The sequence below is a fragment of the Egretta garzetta genome, unplaced genomic scaffold, assembly GCF_000687185.1.
Source record: "Egretta garzetta isolate BGI_Z169 unplaced genomic scaffold, ASM68718v1 scaffold975, whole genome shotgun sequence".
In the NCBI taxonomy this organism is placed as follows: Eukaryota; Metazoa; Chordata; class Aves; order Pelecaniformes; family Ardeidae; genus Egretta; species Egretta garzetta.
The window spans coordinates 33,458-54,016 of NW_009259633.1; the positions used below are offsets into that span (position 1 = coordinate 33,458).

A 20,559-nucleotide genomic window follows, 5' to 3' on the forward strand; every position below is an offset into this window, starting at 1 on the left:
TAATACTAGTTTTTGTTAAATTTGAGGGATTTAAGCAAAATTAGAAAAGATTCTAGACTAATCCTAGACACTGACAGCAGACAGTGCATTGTGTTATCCAAAAAGGGTTGAAATTTGCATTGTAAGGATTAATGAACTGTTTGGAGATCCTGATTTCACTATCACAAAGACTGCTGCCTGCCTGATCTCTCCATCAACAGTCCTGCTATCTATTACAGGCCACCAAGTCTTGCTCACAACTAAGGTCTTCCTAGGTATCTGACATAGGACACAACTGCAAGTCAATCACTAACTTTTTGTATTGACAAGCAGCTAATTTTAGCACTCCTTTTGAGCTAGGATCAGTCTAGCATGAATCGAGCAGAAAAACTTACTTTCGTGTTCTTCATGCACAACCATGTTCACATGATCAATGCATGACTGAATATCATTCCATGTGATAAATTCATTTCCTTCTGCACGTGCTTGAGCTTTCAGCTTCATCAAATCATCAATGTATCTGTCAGAGCAAAAACCAAAACCAACATCACATTGCAGCAAACTGGCCAGGGAACACGCAACACAGCGTGAGAATTGTACACAAAGTGGAAGAGGTAACATGAAGGTTGAAACTGGAGCAAATATGAAAAGGGGGAAGAAGAGAAAGAGGAAAGGCTGCATGCAGGATGGTCAGCCCAAAAGTGAAATAATTGACAAAAGCACTAAAACGCTGAATGAGGGTCCAGGGCAAAGAACACGGTGGGTGAGCTGGCACAGTATTAGTGACAACCTAATGGTACCACAACATGTCCTTGAAATCCACGAGAAAGCATGGAGAGACAGCACAGAAATCAGAGCGGTAAGAAACAGTAATTGCAAAAACAAGATGCAAGAGCCAGCAGAGATTGAAACAATACTGTAATAAATAACATAGAAAGAACGTAAAGTGTAAGAGGTGGGGGAAAAAAAAATCAAAAAGTCACAAAATATAAGCCGTACCAAGGACGGACATGATTCCTTGAAATACCCACCTCTGACAGTTCTCATCCTCAATGTTTGTGAGCCCTGTGACAGGGCTGCTCAGTTGTTTCCACACGGTATTCACATCCCCTGAATCCAAAGCCCTATTAATCAGGGCCACAGAAGACAGCATCTCTACAGCAACAGATAATTCTGGATGGGTGAGGTTACCCTGCATATAGAGAGGACAACAGATTAATTCCACTTGCTCATTACAAACTGTTGCTGCATAAAACACAGAATAGATTAGTTGTCAGAACGGACATAAAGCAAAGGGACAACCTTTATGACATAGAAGTAGAAAGATGAGTATCATAAACAAAGCTAGAACACCAAGTAAAAGATTGAAGTAGAATCTAACAGGGCCAAAGCAGCTCAAGATTTAGGGATTAAACTTCACATCAGAACAGGAACAGACGGAACACCAAAGCAGTTCTAGGAAGATTAAAGACAGGTTTGTTCCAGAGAACACATTTAACAAAACAGACAAGGCAGACCCAGTGATCCATACCAACTTCCAGAAATAAGAGAGGACATGGTACTTACTTCAGGGCTCTGTTGCTGCAAGGTGGCCAGCTCCCTTTGGTAAAGATCTGCAGCAAATGCATAAACCTCTGGTAACTGGGCCTCTGGATTCATCATTTCTGCCACAGTCTTCTCAGCATCACCCATTCGAATTGCAGAATTAATTTTGCCTACTGCTGCCAGCCCTAGAAGTTCAAAGAGGTAGCGTAAAAAATGAGGAAGGCAGACAGTTGAGTCCCCGGCAGTAAGAGCACTCCTATTCTACTCAATAATCAGATAACTAACAAGAAAGAGAGTAATTCCTTCAGCTGCAGGAAACAAGTGAAGCTTTCTGATCCATACTTCCCCAGTCTGTCTTCCACTACTGCAGACAACTAAAATACATAATACCTTCTTTAAAATAAAGCTCATGTTTGAAACTAGTTCACCTTTTTGCCTGGTTATCAAAGGATTGTTTCACCATTTCAGCCTTCTGCTAGTAAGAAGCCTCATTAATTGCAAACTTTTGGATGGATGAGTAGTAACAACTTTTTCTCCCTGTCTACGTCTACCCTGCATCTGTTCTCCTCAAGGCAGTTCCAGGCACTCCACAGTGGGTACATTTTGGCTAACTTTAAAATAGCGCAAGTAGGTAAACAAATGCTGAGCTCCATGCTGAACAAGTAAGACACTTCTAAGGTCGTGTCCTAGTTATTAGGTATTCACCATTTTCCTCTTGTATTCTAAACCTTCTCTCCCCAGATCTCTAATAGTCTCCTTTCTACTTATTACAAGTTGAACTAACTGCTCCTGCACAACCAGAACTGAACATTCTTCTCCACAGAAGAGCTCTGCATGGCATCAGAAGCATCAATCAAAAAACAATCGGCCATCGTGATCTGCATTTTATTTGCTAGCTGGTATTTAGAAACAGCTAAAGGTTCTGTAGCTCAAACCAAGTAAGATTAACGTCAATAGTCAGCAGGTAACCTAGCTTTCACACCTCATGGAGCAAGCCAGATTTCGTTCACAGATCCATAGCACGAAACCTCATACAAGCATTCCAGAAAAAGAGGTTATTTAAGGTGGATGCAAAAGTTCCATGTTTCTTAATATTTCAAATTATGTGCTGTTATTTCCAGCAGTATTGTAAAAGCTGGATAAAAGACACAACAAATAATCAGGGCAATTGTCTCTGGTGTTCTTAGCAGCCATGAAGTACTTCAAGAACTTTCATAAAGGTTTGAGAGAGACCTCAAGTATCTCCACACAGACCCAAATATTGTGCTGCCTTATCCTTTTGATCCACCTCCATGGTCACTTTGCTGCAATTATTTTGGCTGATCCTTACTTTGTTGATACTGTTGTGCTGCCCTGTTAGCAGCATCCACTCCCAACTGCAACTCTTCTTTCTGCAGAGGACCTGTAAGGCCAGCCTGAGGTAAAAGAAAAAAAGAACCCGGGAGGGTGAAACAACGTCAACTTATTCAGTTCAAATAGCTCAACAAAAAGAAAAATAAAAAACCCAGCTTTTCCTTAAAACAGTCTAATGCCACATATGTGAGGAAGACAGAACACCAGATTCTCAGTTCATATGCTGAAAGACCGTATGTGTACAACCTGATCCCTTTTACAGTACTGTAAGTGCAGTCCCATGAACACAGCAATTAAAGACAAGACCCAGCTTCCAAAATTACAAAACATTTAAGACAAAGGGGACAACTTTGTGGGAAAAGACTCCCTGTACATGAGCTGCGTGCTGGAGTGGTATTAGTACTTGTCTAGTTTTCCATGAAATGACGCATTAATTAATGTTCCCTTTTACCTGTGAGCAACAGAAGTTAGCAGAACATAACAAATGGACAACATGCATTTTGGCTCATACATAGACGCTTCTTGGACTATATGGTACCACACAAATACAAATAGAAAACATGACAGAGTGACCAGGGAGCAGGAGGGCTTGAATAACCTGGGTAGGAGCCATACAGATCATGACCCTTTGTATAGCTCACACAGTAAAGATTTTAATTCTCCCAAAGCACCAACAGACCACATTTATGTAGCAAGACCCTTCGATTACATTCCAGAAGAAAGTACAGTCAGACTTTGCAGTTTAGAAAACAGGTGAACTTTGGGTTTGTGGCTACTAAAAAACCTGGTAAAAATCTTCCCAGCCCTATTCCACCCCTAGAAACATCTTTGGACAACTATGGAGAGTTTCTGCCACACCAAAGCTTGGCAGGACTTTTTAAGAAGCCCCCATTTTTCCTATTTTATCTTAATTGTAGGTCCCAAGAAGCATAGCCTGTGAAAATCTTTCTTCAGAGGTAAGTGACAAATCTGAACAGCAACACCTGCAGGGCTAAGCCTGTGCCATAGAAGTCCTCATACCCACCCCCCCACAGGTTATAACAGCGATACATGCATCCTTCAGCTCCATCATTCACGCAGAATCCCAGTTAAGGAACACTCACAAAGCATAGGGGTACGCCAGCGGATGGGAAGAGTATCCTAAACCAGCACATTCACAGTAAGGAATTATTCTCCAAGGAACACTGTTTAGCTATTGACCAAACAAACCTTGCATCACACCAAAAAAACCAAAACCAAATCACAAAAATAAAAATAAACAAACAATCAAGAGTGGCTCTGAATTACCACTGTATGCCTTTCAGAATGAGGGATCCTTCTGAACAAAGAAAAGCTGCACTCCAGCAGGAAAAGCTGTAGCAGCCTACTAAAGAAAGGTATTATATACCTCTATCAGGGAAGAAAGTATGTTAAGTTAATAGAAATGTAGGTGGTACTGAGCCCCTGTGCAGAGACTGTCCAAAGCGGGAGGATTTATCAGGTCACACGAGACAGGTACAGGCACATGGCCGGGCAGCTCCCATTGCAACTGCGTTCAGTCCTGCTCCACAATAAGTTATATAGCAGTTGAGGAGTTGAATGAGCCTGACTTGAAGAGCCAGGATTATACCCTTGTGGCAGAGGACGCAAGCAGTATCCTGGGATGCATTAGGAAGAACGTTGTCACCAAGGGTATAACCCTGGCTCCTGGTCAAGTCGTTGTCCACCAGGACCCCATATCCCTCTTTGCAAATCTGCTTTCCAGCTAATCTATCCCCAGTCCATACTTGTGCATGAGGTTATTCCTCCTCCATGTATAGGGCTTAGCATTTGTCTTTGTTGAACTTCATGAGATTCTTAATAGCCTATTTTTCCAGCTTGTTGAGCTCCCTCTGAATAGCAGCAAAATCATCTGGTGTACTGACTTCTCCCCCCCATGTTGTATCATCTGCAAACTTACAAAGGGTACACAGTCTGTCCCATTTTGCAGGTCATTAGTGAGGATGTTAAATAGTATTGGCCCCAGTACCAGTCCTTGGGGTATGCCACTAGTGACTGGCCTCCAGCTGGACACCATGCTGCTGATCACAACCCTTGTAGCCCGGCAGTTCAGCTAGTTTTCAGTCTACCTCGTTATCCACTTACTTTGCCCATGCCTCAGCAGTTTGTCTGATGATATTACGGGATGCAGTATCAAAAGCCTTGCTGAAGTAAAGATAAACACCCATTGCTTTCCTCTCATCCACCAAGCCTTGCGGAAGGCTGTTAGCTTGGTCAAGCACGACTTCCCCTTCAAAAATCAACACTGACCACTCCTAACCACTTTCTTCCCCTTCATATATTTGGTAATTGTTTCCAGGATGATTTGCTCCATCATCCTCCCAGAGACTGAGTGGAGACTGACAGACCTACAATTCCCTAGATTCTCCTTCTTGCCCGTCTTCAAGATAGGAGTGATATCCACTCTCTAGTCCCCAGGAACCTCCCCTGATCTCCCTCAGCTTTCAGAGACTGCCTAGAGTGGCTTCAGAATCACATAGGCCAGCTCCCCCAGCACTCACTAAGGCAGCCCACCAGCTCCTTTGTCCTAGTTGTTTAAATGGTCCCTAACTTGATCCTCCTCTACTGTGGGTCAAGTCTTCCTTGTTCTATACTTTCCCACTGGTCTCAGAGGCCTGGAATTCCCATGGGAAAAATCTTACTGGTAAAGTAAAAGGCAAGGAAGGTATTCAGTACCACAGCATTTGTGTTCCCTGTCATCTGCTCCCCTGCCCCATTCAGCAGCAGTCCCAAATTGTCCCTTCCTTTTGCTGCCAATATATCTAAGTAAAAGTCATTCTATTCTCATTGCCCTTCACGTTCCCTGTCAGATTCAGGTCCAGTTGGGCTTAGGCTTTCTTAACCCCACCGTACATGCTCAGACAGCATCTCTATATTCCTCCTGAGTCACCTCACCCTGCTTCCATCCACGTCTTGTATGCTTCCTTTTTCTGTTTGAGCTTTGTGGGAAGTTCTTTGGTTCATCCATGAAGGCCTTCTGCCATTTATGCCTGACTTCCCGCTCATCAGGAGAGGCCATGCTCAAGCTTGGAGGAGGTGATCCTTGAAAAGTCAACAAGCTCTCCCGGACTGCTCTTCCGGGACCATAGTCCATGGGATTCTTCCAAACAGATCTGTGAACAGGTCTTCAGGCTCTTCTGAAGAGTGACCCCACTTTTTACCTAGCTCCCTCCTCTCAGGTTCCTCAACTTTGTCACCACACCGTCTCATAGTCACTGCATCCAAGGCTGCCCCGACCTTCTCATCTCCAATCGTTTCTTCCTTGTCTGTATTAGGCCCAGCAAAGGACCTTCCCTCACCAACTCCTCAGTTACATATGCCAAGAAGTTATTACCAGCACACTCCATAAATGTCCTGGATTGCCTGTGCCCTGCTCTATTGCCTCTACAGCAGATCAGGCAGTTTGAGTCCCCCAGGAGGACTGAGGCTTGTGAACACAAGGCATCTTCCACTTGTCTGAGGAAGGCCTCATCTATTTCTTCTGCCTGATCAGGCAATCTGCAGCAGATACCCACCACAATGTTGTATACATTGGTCTGCCTGCTAATCCTGACCCAATAAGCTCTCAACTGGTTCATCATATGTCTCAAGGCAGAGTACCACGCATCCCAGCTGCTCCCTCACACAAAGGACTACTCCCCCTCATCGCCACCCTAACGGGTCTGTGCTCAATCCATGGCAGCACTCCCGTTCCGGTAGCTGTCCCACTACATCTCTGTGATCCCAGCAATATCACAGCTCTGCCACTGCACACAGACATCTAATGCCTCCTGTGCATTCCCCACCCTGCATGCATGAGCATACCGGCACTTCAGAGAGCTGACTTCCCAGGAAAAGGGGAAGAGATTCCTTTGTGACACTGCTCTTGTCACTTCTGTAGATATGCTAGAGGTAGGTCCCCTTCAGCCCTGTTTTGTTGAGTTCACCCTGCCCTGTTGATTCGTGTGAAAGACCAGACCAGATACCTCCAACAATTTGGGAATAAACATAGTATGGGGTTTGATCACCGCATTCATGCTGTAGCATACTGTGCAAGAAAGGTCAGCCCAGGCACTTGACCTTTGCTGAAAACTAAAAGGGCATTTTTGTGAGCAAAGTGGTGTGAGTGGCATCCTGAGGCTGGCTTCAGGTTTGCCAGCACTGAGAACACACTCTGATTCGGTGTCATGCCTTATTTACTGACAGCAATTAATGCTAAATGATGCAATACTCAGCTGGGCAGTGGCTTACCACAGTGAATTACATATGATTACTTGTGCCCGATGCTGAGTGTTTCCCACCTGCCAGCTCTGGCAATCTACGGCTTATACTATCTGTGAGGCCTGCTCTAGTACCTGATGATTTAACAGCAGTAAGATTTAAAAGCCTTATGATAATGCATAGCTACCCTCTCCAAAAATAAACAGAAATTCAAACCTGACATTTTTTCAGGACCTCGGTTTAAACTGCCAGACCTTACTACAGATTCAGCTCTCTGACTGCTTGTCACGTAGTTGTTCTACTCCGAACTGTGGTTCAAAGGCCCTAAGAACAAATATGTTTCTTCAGTCTCTTAGGGTAATTATGTGGTGTGAACTTTTCTAGGTCTTTCTACGCTCCCTACAGTGCAAAAGCCATCTCATCTCCTCCTCCTCAACAGGTCTTCCAGCAGGCGCTGTCAGGTCATGCCATTGCATTTCCTACCTATGACATACAAGCACCTATGCATCCACCACAGTGTCCAAGATCTAGTTTGTTCTAACTCTGTAACTGACTTGTCTGCATTTTTCCTGGATCCAAATGCATGCAATACCTTACTTGTCTACCTTGCTGCAGCTTTTAAAAAAGCCATTCATTAAAGAGGTGCAATAGTAAGAACCATCTTTGTATCAGCGCATTTTCCCCTATTAACATACATTACGTTGTGACAATTGAGACAGTGCTGGTCTTAAAAACTACTCTGTGCATTTTATAAGCAGCATACGTAAGCAGCCTGCACATAAAATCCACTGAAGAGTTGGCTTGAAATGAGAAACTAATGTTAACCTTAGTTATAGAATCATAGAATTGTTTAGGTTGGGGAAGACCTTTAAGATCATCGAGTCCAACCATAAACCTAACGCTGCCAAGGCCACCACTAAACCCTGTCCCTCAGCACCAGGCCTACACATGGCATGTGGTGGGATTCTCCATAGTGAAAGTAGTATATGCTTATCTGATAGGTATTTATAACACACAAGTACCCACATTGTTGGGCACTGGCAATAGCAAAATGGGAGGGAATACGCACCTATATTGTAATGGTTCTGTGCACACATGCACAACTTGGTATTTTGAGGTTTGGTGAAAGGATTTTAATTACATTTACATACACACAAGCATTATACTGGCCTTTCATATGCAGAGATGAAAACTGAATGATAAATACGCTTACTGTATGCTTCTGTCTCTTAGTGTTAACTTTTTCAAACCAACATTAAACTGTAATGCAGGTATACAGCAAGTGATTAGTATAGAGTGGTATGGTGACAAAGCAGGGTGGGAAGAAAACCTCATTAATCAGTGTAATTAGACTTTTCCATACCTCCTGTTTCTGTTGTCTATCACTCAAAAACTGCTTGAAATACCAGTCACAATTTTCTCGTAGCAATCCTCGGAGTCCCAGGGCTGGTGTTGCCAAAGCTTCATACAGTGCTAACGCGTCTCCTTGCTCCAAAGCCAAGTCAATCTTTGATATGGCTGCATGTGCTAGCAACAGTAAAGCAGAGTTTTGAGAGAAACATCAAAGGAGGAAGTCCAATGGTTTGTATAACCTACTGCCCGGTGATGGACAGCACGTTAGGTACCTAATCTGAACAGAAGACTTCCCACATCAATTACAAAGTAGACCTTGAAAAAGCAGCTGAGCGTTGGAAATAGAATGCATTAGTCCAGATGGGGAGTGGGGGGGGGGGGGAGGCGAGGGGCAGCAACACAGACAATGCATTCCCTAAAGGGAGGGCAATAGGAGTCAAAATTAATTCACCTTACAACCATGCACTAATAATGAGTAACAACAACCACAAAAAAAAAAAAAAAAACCAAAACCAAAAAAAAAACCCGAACAAAACACCAAACACCCTACCACCACCACCACCCCCCCAGAACAAAACACCCCACCACTACCAAAAACCCCCAGGGGAGCTGCCTTCCACTTTTGTTAGCATTACAGAAATTGAGGAAGAGCACAGGTATCGTTAAGCACTCTTTTAATTAAGACTATTACTTTAGCATAATACCTACTGTTCACTTTATTGATGTTTCCCTGAATCTCAGCTTGAGTCAGAAGTTCTTCATACACATCTCTCTCTCTCTCTGAATTTTCTGAGGCAATCTGAAGAGGAAATAAAAACTCATCAGTGTTTCTACAGTTTTGTTTGCCCTCATCGATCTTCTCATTGAAAAGGTCAAGGACAATATCTGTGTATCTATACAGAGTTGTGATAGGTCATAGATAGGCTACCTCTACACATGCAAAAAGAAGACCTAGAAGTAAATATATATAAAGTAAGTACGCTCACACTCTGATACAGCCAGCCTAGAAACACCTTACTTCAATGTAATGACTCTGTATGAACACACAGTAGAGCTCCAGAACACAGAGAGCAGTACATAGAGCTAGGCATTTGATATTCGGTGTTCTGAACGAACATTGCCCCCCCACAAGAGCAGGCAGTCTGTTTTGCTCATCATTTCACTGTTAGCAAAACGTACCTATATTGTATGGAAATAGAGGGGTAGCATTCCTGACATACAAAGACTCACAAGAGTTCTGTATCTATGCAGCCGCTATTTCAGACAGCTAAACCAGAGTAATGCAGCTAACTGCTGCCTGCCTTCTACAATAGGAGGACAGGTTACCGGGGAACACACCAGAATACCACCAGGGTAAATCCACCTAATGCCAGACATGCAGGCCTGTAACACACATCCTTGTATTCTCCACAGTTTACACTTTGGTACAAAATTGCAGTGCATGCAAATAGATGGTTTGAAAGAAGAAATGATCTACCCTATTTTTAGCATTCTCCATCTTGTCTTGCTTTGCTCTGTAGAGTGTGTCTTGGTAAGTGGATCCCAGTTGATCATCGAGATTTATTAGCATGGCATTAGGGTTCTTCATTGCCATAAGAGTGTCAGCTGGAACCTGATGGTCGATTGCTTCATTAATGGCAATGACAGCAGCATGTACTGAAAAACAAGTCACAGTCTGCCAGTTAGACCCAAACACAACAGCTCTGTTAAAAATTGAGAACTTAACTGGAAAGAGCAGAAGAATTATCTGGAAATTTACTGGTAAGTAACATAATTATTGAAGTCCCTCTCATTCCATCATGGCTTTGTGTTCTTGACAAAAAAATGGCACCCTACTTCCTAGTACAACACTCTAGCTAGTCAAATCATCGCGTTCCAGAAAGAAAAGGAAAAAAAAGATACACAAGGGAAAGAAGAAAACCCTCTTCCCAGTCTCCCAAAAGGCCTGTAAAAAGGACTGTACCCTCTTACAGTCGGGGGCATTAAAACCAACACTTTAAAAAAAAAATCTAATCTGCTGATTTGAATAATTACGTTAAATCAAATTCCATTTTTTCCTTACATGCTGCTTCATCCACAGAAAGTTCATTTGCAAGAATTCCTCCAATCTTGCTGAAGGCAGGCATCTGAATGCCATACTTCTCCAGTTCGAGCCTCATGTTACTGATTTCCTCCTCTGAAACAGACAAAAATAGTGTCACGCACGCTTGAACATATTAGGAATCAACACTGTTATATCAACTGCTAAAAAAACCCAGTTAGGATAACTACAATAAATTGCAATTACTCTTTAAATAATATTTTGAATATAGCTCAGTAAGTGAAACTGATAGGAAGTGATAACTGAGAGACATTTTGCACACTTTCCTAAAATCTGCATTTGTCCCAGAAACGCATATCGGAATATTCTGTAGTCGTTCTCAACAGAAAACGCCACACAACTCTCAATGAGGAGCTGGAAACAAACTCCATCAGTCTGAGGTTCTTCACCTACAGCTGCCAACAGGTCAGGAAAGCACACAGGTGCTATGTCAGTATTCTTTTTTCCCCACAGAGACTATGGTGAGAAAAGTGAATGGAGGATATCAAGACAGGTTGTTGCTAAATACCATACAATGCAAAATGAGAGTTAATAGGCATTTTATAGGTACAATCAACAACTCTTTTGCAGGAAAATAAAGTTCATGCACCCTTTAAATCAGATGTGTGCCCTCAGGTAGGAACATCACTAATGCGAAACACAGAATTTGACACTTTTGCAAAAATCAGGGAACTGAAGCCTTGAGGAGACACATGGACATGAGACTTTGTGCTGGAATCTCCCACAGCAGATCAGCCGCAAAGCTCTTCTTCAGCTGATGGCAACTCTACTCTAAACTGTCAAGGGAGGTCAGAACCATTTACTGAGTTCCAAATCGAAACCTCTGCCAAGGGGAAGGTTTAAGCATCTTACAACAGTGGCAAAAAAGTTAAGGGGCTGTTACTGACAAAAGTAATGACTAGTGAACCGATGGCTGTTTAACAGCCTGGCTCAGAAGCACCCAAATCAAACCTTTTTCTTAAATTACTACAACTCCTCACAGCCACTAATTTTGAATTTAATTTGCATTTAAGATATCAACAGTAACAATACTTTAATTGATTATTTTATTTTTTTTTTTACCTGTGAAGTCCACCTTCCCATATAAGTCCTGAATCTGGGGGGCAAGACCCAGTTTGAACAGGTACAGGCTAGAAAGGCAAATAAGCAAATAATTAGAACTAGTAACTTTTCCTTGTGGTTCTGACCATGACACAGATGATTTTAGGAGATAATAGATTCAAGGAGCCAGTCAGGTAAGCCAACATAACAGCTCATGATCACCAAGAGGGTGAGCTGACTTCTCTCTTCCCCCCTCAGCTGCACATAACTGGTCCACCACTCTGAAGTCTTCACATAATTACAGAATGTTTGAGGCTAGAAGGGCACTCTCAAGTTCGTCTTGTTCAAGCTCCCTCCTCAAATAAGGTCATGTAGGACCAGGATCATGTACAGATGGCTTTTTAATATCTGCAAGGATGAAGACTCCACAACTTCTCTGGGCAACTTGTGCTACTCCTTGGTCACCCTCACAGTAAATAAACTCTTTCCTGATGTTCAGATGGACTCTCCTGTGCCTCAGTTTGTGCCAGCTGCCTCTTGTCCTGTCATGGGGCAACACTGAAACGAGCCTGGCTTCATCTTCTTCACACCATCCCTTCAGAGAGCTGCACACATTGCCGAGATTCCCCCAGGGCCTTCTCTTCTCCAAGCTGAACAGTCCCAGCTCTCTCGGCCTCTCCTCACAGGAGAGATGCTCCAGTCCATTAATCATCTTGGTGACCCTTCCTTCAACTCTCTCCAGTATGTCTGTGCCTCTCTCGTGCTGGGGAGCCCAGAACTGGACACAGTACTGCAGGCGTGGCCTCACCAGTGCTGAGTAGGGGGGAAGAATTCACTAAGCTGATTTGACTTACTAAAATGGTGCCTGATGGGAACTGGAACTGCTACAAAGGACGGATGAATCCATACATCAAGGACAAATGAGACTGGGGAAAGAGAAGCAACTCCTGTCCTTTTTGCCTGTCATGGTGGCTCAGCACAGACCATGGAAACATACCCTATTAAAATACCTGATTATACCGGAACATTAAAAATAAACAGTTCACGAAGTAAATATCCATTCCTCTGGTAAACTCAGTTTTATCGTGACTGCAAGAAGAGGGTAAGCAATTCCACCTTTTCACATGTCAAATCTAAGTCTCCAATCTTTATAAATCTAAGCAGGTTTTTTTTTTTCAAAACAAAACACAAACACTAGGCAGGAACATTTCTGACCCATGGACTGCCAACAAAACTGCATTCTAGATCTTTATTTCTCAACTGGAATATACTTTGGCACTAAGCCTGGAAAAAAGAACTAGTTTTTATAAAAACAACCTTTTCCGTATTTATATTTACATGTCAGAATAACTCTTCTTTCCTTGATAAGTAAAATTATTTAAGTGATAAAATCTTGAGGAGGCTGCCTTTGCAGAGAAATTGGCTACAGAACATTTCGGCGCAAAAGGTTAACAATTGAAAAAAATTAAGTAGTATGGAAAAGGTATTATTGGATGAACAATAGTAACCTCTACAGCCTGCAGTCCCTTCTACTGGGACTATCTGCATCTCTCATCTTAATTTTGCTCCCTGAATTCATTTTCTTTTCCTAATATACGATTTAGAAAGAGTATACCAACAATTCGGACCACTGGGGGGAACAGGGACAGGAACAGCCCGGATATAACAAAGACCACATAACAATAAAAAATACCAGCCAATTCCTGGCATAAAGCAGCTACAGTAGCCATCACAAAGCTGCCAGTGAGGGAGGAACTTTGTCACAGCCTAAACAAAAAAGGAGCATTGGTCTTGACAGTGGCAGTGTACCCTACCACAGGTCTACTCCTCCCTGCTCTATAAAATCCAGATGACTTATTCTACAGAGAGAACTCATTGTAGATCTGAAGTTGGGATCAAGCTCACTTCCATAAATAATAATTTCATCTACAGCAATCTAAAATATCAGGTCACATTCAGAAAAATGCAATCCATCTCCATGGATTTCACCACTGGCAACAGATCAGAGCGCAAAACAAGCCACTCTTGAGAACTGAAACTGAGCAAGCAACAGATGAAGGCCCAAATGTATACAGTCCAGCGTTTAAGCACCTAGTAAATTCTACAAAAGGAATCCTTTTTAAATAAAAGTATCAACATGTTCCAAAAGCCACACTTGCATTAAAACCAGCTGGGGGGAGGGGGGGAAGACACCCAAAACAAACAAACAAAAACCCCCAAAACCCACATGCATGCTATGTGCCATCCTGTCAAATTGAAGAGCAAAGCATCAGCAAATGAATCCTCCCAGTTTTCTCAAGAACCGGGATTACTCTACTCTGTCTCTGTGAGATTTTAAAGTTTAAGAGACCTTTCAACAACAGTTCCTGCTTGATCACTTACTGCGGTCGTAATGATGCACGTACTGCAGTACAACGCCGTGACCACAGTGGCTGTCATTCAGTGATCTGACTGATCTCAAGATAAGCTAATATTTTCCTCTCTCACAAACACCTTTTAGGGCTTCAGGCTTTCCTTTAAGCCCCAAAACGTTTAGCCCTGCCTCAGACAGTAGAGAGGGAGTGTGAACTGGGATGGGAAGGTATCACAACATACTTGACTGGTTCTTTTTCCTTCAGCACCTGATTTGGCCACTGCCCAAGGCAAAACACTGGCTTTGTGGATCTTTGCTCCGACCTGGTGAGACTGCTGTGTTAGAAAATTCGTCCTTGTCCAGCCTTCACTTCAGCTCTCTCCCCTTTCCCCTCTCAGCTTTGCAGAGATTTCAGAAGCAATCAGATCTCTGCCTAGCATGCCTTACCTGAGTGCATGAATACAATAGATACAGCGTGGCATGTTCTTGCGATCATAGATATCCGTAGTTTCTGGGTAGAATATCTAAAGATAAAACAAAGTTAGCAGTCTGAATTATACTCACTCTACGTAGCCCAACGGCATAACTGCGATAAGCCCAATTCTTCTGCAGTGCAGTAACGAAACAGCCCACAGAACAAAACTCATTGTGCTTCTCTGCCCTGGCCCAGCATTTCTCCTGCTTACAGCACCCATCTTGCCTTTGGTTTCTACCACCCAAAGCAGGGCTCCCTTTTTCCTGCCCATGTTCTCCACACATGGATGAGCACGCCCTTTCTTTTGCGTGTTCCCCAAGATACCGGGTCATGAGGTATTAGCGAGGACTTTGGTGAAAGCCAAGAGATAAAAAAATACAACAGAAGAGAGAAAAAAAGAATTCTGTTTGGACTAAATGGGGCTGAGGAGCAAGAGAAGAGACAGTGACAAAGGGAAACTGAGACGAGCACTGAGGGGCTCTGCGAACTACATTTTCACAGTTGGCTGGACCCAAAAGCTTTCAGACAGTCTCAAACGCACAGCTCTTCAAAGTTTAAACTCAAGGGGCTGATACTGGAAGCGTGGATTAATTCGGAACTGCTGACAAGGTTTGTTACTTCCTAGTTATTGGAAGGTTCCTTGCTGTTGCCTATAAGCACAAAACAGCGTCGCTCTTTCTGTGGAGGCAACAGCACCTGACAGACCCTCGCAATTCCACAGCATCAGTTCCCTGGCTCAGAAGAATGCACAGCAAGAGCAGTGTAATGCAGATGTGATGCATGATTAGTGATATTAAGGATATGGTACAGAAGGAGGAATTATTTTGCTCCTAATCATTCTCACAGGCATAGCAGAATGAAATTTTTCAACAAGTTTTAGGAGAGAATTTCTACAGGGACACAAATCTAGAAAATGAAGAATTAACTAGATAAAGTTTACTGATTTTTGTACAACAGCAAATGCTTCCACAGAATGTAAAGCTTTTCTGAGATTATTTATTTATCTGCACATACAACATAGAAATTACCTTGGGGAGGCCAATCTCAGCCATGGCATTGAGCCACTGGATTACATTGTCCGTGTGCCGGAAGTGGAGACCAGTTGCCTGAAATAAAAGTAGGCAGGAACAAGGAGGGCAGTAAGAACCAAAATATCACAGGTGTCAAGAACAGCAGGGAGGTTCATTAAGACCAACAGTGAAAACAGTACTCTTACAGAAGAGAAGTCATCTGTATACTATTATATTGGCTGTTTATGACAAGTTCTTTCATATGAATGCAAGCTCAGACACAAAGCTAAGAGTCCACCCCCCTCACTTAACCAGTGTTCTAGAGTGAAGGTGGAGTTTCTCAGGTAATACTAATAAAAACTAGCTTTCTGCTTATTTGCTCACAGTACCTCTGCGTGCACAGTTTGCTATTTTAGATGTCTACCTAAAGAAGTATGTATGGCTAACAGCTCTTACCTTGTATCTAGTCTGTTCCCTATCATAGATTTTCTTCACAGAAACCACTTTGGGGGAGAAGAAGTTTCCAAGTTTGGCCAGGTAGACTCCATTTCTCAATCCTTCTTCCAGCTCTGTCGTGGGAGGCAGCTCCTCATTCAGACAGGCCTCCATCCACCTGGAGGTGCGAGAAGAACAATGTTGGTCACATGAGCGTATTTCCAATTTGTGAACACAACCCCATGGTACACAAGTTTCACGCTGGTACTGCTGTCATGCTCTGGCATACTATTTACTTAGCATTAGGGGTTGGAAGTGGGTATAGCACTACCACACAAGCTGTGTCTTTAAAATGCTGGTCAGTAACACTTCAGACAAAATATTAAGGAGGAGTACAGAGTCCAGCAGCCAAAGTTTCAGAAGTAATTAAGATACCACCCCACCATCATGTTTCTCCTTCAGCCCATGATTTAGCTGGTACTGGTCTAGACATAATGGCCAACCTGTCCTTTAAACTAACGTAAATCTTCCTCTTGAGTACAAGCTTATCTCACAAGCCTTTCTTTACTCTACTCTCATGATGTATCCATTACGACTTTGTACCACTTATTCAAGCTCTTTTAGCCGATCTCATAAAGAGGCCCTACAGTGCCTCAAGTCTACCTTCCTGGCCTATGTATCTTCTCCTACTCGACTACACATTTCAAAAAGGGGGGGTGGGGGTGGGGTGGGGGAGGAAACCACCTGAAGAGGCATTCCTCTCCTTATAACCGATTTTTCCTTATCTCAAAACAGAGGTGGCCCTTGGCATTTCTTCCATGCAGAATTACCAAAGGCTGTGCACGGCAAGCTCAGCTATGCAGTTTCTTCCAAAGGCGACATGCTCCCTGGCTATTCTGTTCTCCGAAAAAGGGAGCTGCACAGCCACTGTCTAAAGCGTCTTCCTTGGATCATGCCTCACTTGCAGTTAAACTCTAAAGCTCTTACAGAATGGATGAGCCCTGGATCAATAAAGATCACAGAGAAGTGGCTTTCAAGACAATGATGGCCCAGAATAGCAGTAGTCCATGTTATACAACAGAGCTGACAGTGTAACATAAGCACGCTTTGGCCCATGGGGGTGATAAATCCACATTACTGGAGCTGATCTTAAAGACAGGCAAGTAGAAGATCCTGCTTGAACCCAATGAACAGAATTTTAATATTCTTAATACAGTTTCAGATGCGTGCACAACTGTAAACTATTTAACTCCATATTAATCCAGACAAAATAACAAGAGAACACCGTACTGAATGCAAGTGATAACCGATTAAGTGAGTAACTGTAGCAAATCAACAGAATTTCACAGAAAGCAGTCCTGTAAAACGTACCTGGGAAAGCTATGTGGCTGTGTTGACCAACTAAAACTGCAGACATTTCACACCTGCAAGGTATGAGGCTTCATACCTCCCAATATTCTGATTAAAATTAAGCACTGTACAAAAAATAGCTCATCTATACTATGAACAAACAGACATCTCCAAACAGTGTTTGTTTTCATGGGGATTCATTGAATGGTGCTGTTTCTAACGCATTTTGGCATAGATGCATGCTATGCCCCCCCCCCTCTCAGTTTTCCAGGAAGTAAACACAAAAATTGAGGCTGACAAAATTAGAGAATTAGAGAACTTCAGCGGTTTAACTACAGCTGGCAACTGAGCACCACCCAGCCGCTCGCCCACTCCCCCTGCAGTGCGTTAGGGGAAAAGTAGAAGTGAGAAAACTCGTGGGTTGAGATAAGAACAGTTTAATAGTGGAAATAAAATAGTAATAAATAAATAAATAAATAATAATAATAATGGAATATACAAAGCAAGTGATGCGCGACTCAATTGCTTACCACCCACCAACCGATGCCCAGCCTGCCCATGAGCAATATTCCCCCCACCAGCTTTCCCCCAGTTTATAGACTGAGCATGACATCGTATGGCATGGAATACCCTTCTGGCCAGTTTGGGTCGGCTGTCCTGACTGTGCCCCCTCCCAGCCTCCTGTGCATTTGCAGCCTTCTCAGTCGGTTGAGCATGAGAAGCTGAAAAGTCCTTGATTTAGTGTAAGCACTGCTTAGCAACAACTAAACCATCAGTGTGTTATCAACACTATTCTCATGCTAAATCCAAACCACAGCACTGTACCAGCTACCTGGAAGAAAATTAATTCTATCCCAGCTGAAACCAGGACAGAGGATAACACCAACGTTAGCATAACTGTAATCTATAATTAGCACACAGGTTGGACTGTTCAAATAACCTAGGCTTTAGACGTGATCATTGATCTAGCTCACCCACAGACTGCAGATTGTATCCTAAAAGACAGCTGTGACACTGAAAAATGTGTAATGAGTACAGCAGACATAATGAATTCAAAGTTTGAAGCTGTAAGACCTGATGTTATTATGGGGCGCACACAGAGGGGAACAGTAAAGCCAGGCACTGCCATTCTTCAGTGTATGACACTGATGAGACCAACCTTGACACTCTGGCCTGCGCTTTTTTCCAAACTGGAGAACAGGAGTAAGACAGGAAAGAAGTTTTTGATTAGCTGAGATACTACCTCACAGCAAGGAGCCTGAACAGGGCAGTGCATTCAATTTATTGAAACAAAGCCTGAGAAGCAGCTTGGTGCTCTGACAGCCCTCTGGCAGCAGGCTGAAATCAGGTGAATGAAACTGTAGTCGCTGACATTGTTCACATGGCAAAAGAGGTCTTTCTTGCATCAGGATGAAACCTGTCCCAGTGCTACTTGCACCCATTGCCCTCGTCCTCTCCATATGGCTCCTTGTGAAAAGGGAGCCTTTGTCCTCTTTGTAGCCACCCTTTGAGTACTGGAAAACGGATGAGGTCCTCCCTGAGCCTGCTCCTCTCCAAGGTGGAAAGACCCAACTCCCTCCTCCCAAGGCAGGTTCTCCAGCAATTCGACCACCTTCATGGCCCTCCTTTAGACCCTCTGTTCACATAAAAGTCACCAGGTAGCCACCAAACACCAGCTGACGCACAGCTATGTTCTCTCCCATCTCGTCTTTGAGCTCCTTGCCACCTAACTCAGGAAAACCATTGGAAGACTATTAATGCAAGGCCTGTAAGGTACAGAAAACAAACACAACCCGAAGGACATGTTAAGGGAGCAAGGAACCAAGTCAAAGGACAGGTACACAAAGCAAACCAGTTCAACATGTTTTGACAGGAGCTCAGTACTCAACACCAACAGCTTACAAATTTTATGCCGTAAAGGAATGGGAGGGCAGAAGGCATCCACCCAGGACACATACAAGTCATAGGCGGCGGGGGCTACATGTCAGAAGAGTTCCAAATAAGATATAAATAAAAATACCCTGTATTAGAGAAGCATCCACAAGCAAAGGATGCTCGGTCCCTCTAGTCCAAGTGAACAGTATTAATAACCTCAGAAAGTCTCACGGACCTTACATTCAGTACTTCAGGTATTGTGCACTTGTTTAAGTAACAATTTTGAAGGGGAAAAGGAAGTTGTTAATTCAAGCCTAGTTTGGCTTGGAAAGCATTAGCTTTCCTGCAGGCACCTCAACAGTCTCCTATAATAAGAGGCTTAGTACCACACTTCCCTTCCTAATGTGACAAAAATACAGTGTTTTCTGACTTAGACTGTCATATTTCCCCAGGTTGATTTTATAAATAGGAATGCCAACTCTCTCCTAAAGGGATTAAAAATCAAGCTGGTTGCCACAGCTTCTTGAACAGAACGTTCTCAAAGAGGCCTCTACCACAAATGAAGAATTGTGGATCATGACAGTGAAACTGGGAGAGCACTTCAAAACCCAGACGAGACACCATTATGCTGTGGAGTGCAGTCTGAGCCCAAGAAAAGTGAGGCTTGCAACCCAAAGCAGGACAGGGAGCCTGGAAAAGCGACAAGGAGTAGTGTTTATCAGTAAGAAAAGGTTTCTGGAAACACGTGTCCAATTTCTGTACATGAGCTACAGAAAGAAACTCATTCTTCTGCAAACTACTATCTTCCTGGGTTTTGCTGCTTTCCTCTAAAACACTTAGTTCTTCTTGAAGTTCTAGAAAAATGCAGATAGCAACCGAGCAACAGAGAAAACATGACCCAAGTTTAAAAATTCTGGACCATTATCCAAAAGATACTGTAAAGCAAGTGAAACACTATCATTCAGATCATGCTCTTCCCCCATCCCACGCAGCTGCCTTTCCTGTGCTGCTTCAACCCAACCTTCACAGAATCTCTGAGGCTGGAAGGGACCTCTTGAGATCCAGCCCAACTCCTCTCCGCCCTCACAAGCAACCCTTTTCCCCATTCCTTCCGAGTGGGGCAAGTGCTTTCTCTAACATCACTTGTGTGCCTGTCATTGCAACCAAGGACTCCTAAGAGAACACAGAGCTTCCCAAACCCTGGAAGAGTCCAAATGCTAGAAATAGGGTTCATAATACCCTCCCAAGAACCTTACTGGGGCAACGGAAAAAAACCACACCCACTTTGTTCAACCTAAGAAGACCTAAAACGAAAGCAGAAGGGATGTGCCACCGACACCGCAGCAGTGAGTTCTGTTTAAGCATCTCCACAAAGTAAGATAAATAGCCCATAATTAGAACATAAGCTGTCTCAATGTACTCATACCTGTTTCAACAGGTTCCTAGGTGG

At 43.2% G+C, this 20,559-nt stretch overlaps 1 protein-coding gene across 1 annotated transcript in view; it reads right to left on the minus strand.

Annotated features, from left to right (window-relative positions):
- Nucleotides 1-20,559, minus strand: part of IQGAP1 (IQ motif containing GTPase activating protein 1) — a 71,357-nt gene that overhangs the window by 29,670 nt on the left and 21,128 nt on the right. The window contains exons 3-14 of the mRNA XM_009638489.2: nucleotides 15,906-16,062; nucleotides 15,468-15,545; nucleotides 14,412-14,488; nucleotides 11,633-11,700; nucleotides 10,532-10,645; nucleotides 9,947-10,125; nucleotides 9,178-9,268; nucleotides 8,480-8,643; nucleotides 2,855-2,939; nucleotides 1,546-1,709; nucleotides 1,011-1,171; nucleotides 375-499 (exon numbers count right to left, since the gene is read on the minus strand). Of these exons, the coding sequence (XP_009636784.2) occupies nucleotides 375-499; nucleotides 1,011-1,171; nucleotides 1,546-1,709; nucleotides 2,855-2,939; nucleotides 8,480-8,643; nucleotides 9,178-9,268; nucleotides 9,947-10,125; nucleotides 10,532-10,645; nucleotides 11,633-11,700; nucleotides 14,412-14,488; nucleotides 15,468-15,545; nucleotides 15,906-16,062 (1,463 nt within the window). The remainder of the gene's footprint in view (nucleotides 1-374; nucleotides 500-1,010; nucleotides 1,172-1,545; nucleotides 1,710-2,854; nucleotides 2,940-8,479; nucleotides 8,644-9,177; nucleotides 9,269-9,946; nucleotides 10,126-10,531; nucleotides 10,646-11,632; nucleotides 11,701-14,411; nucleotides 14,489-15,467; nucleotides 15,546-15,905; nucleotides 16,063-20,559) is intronic.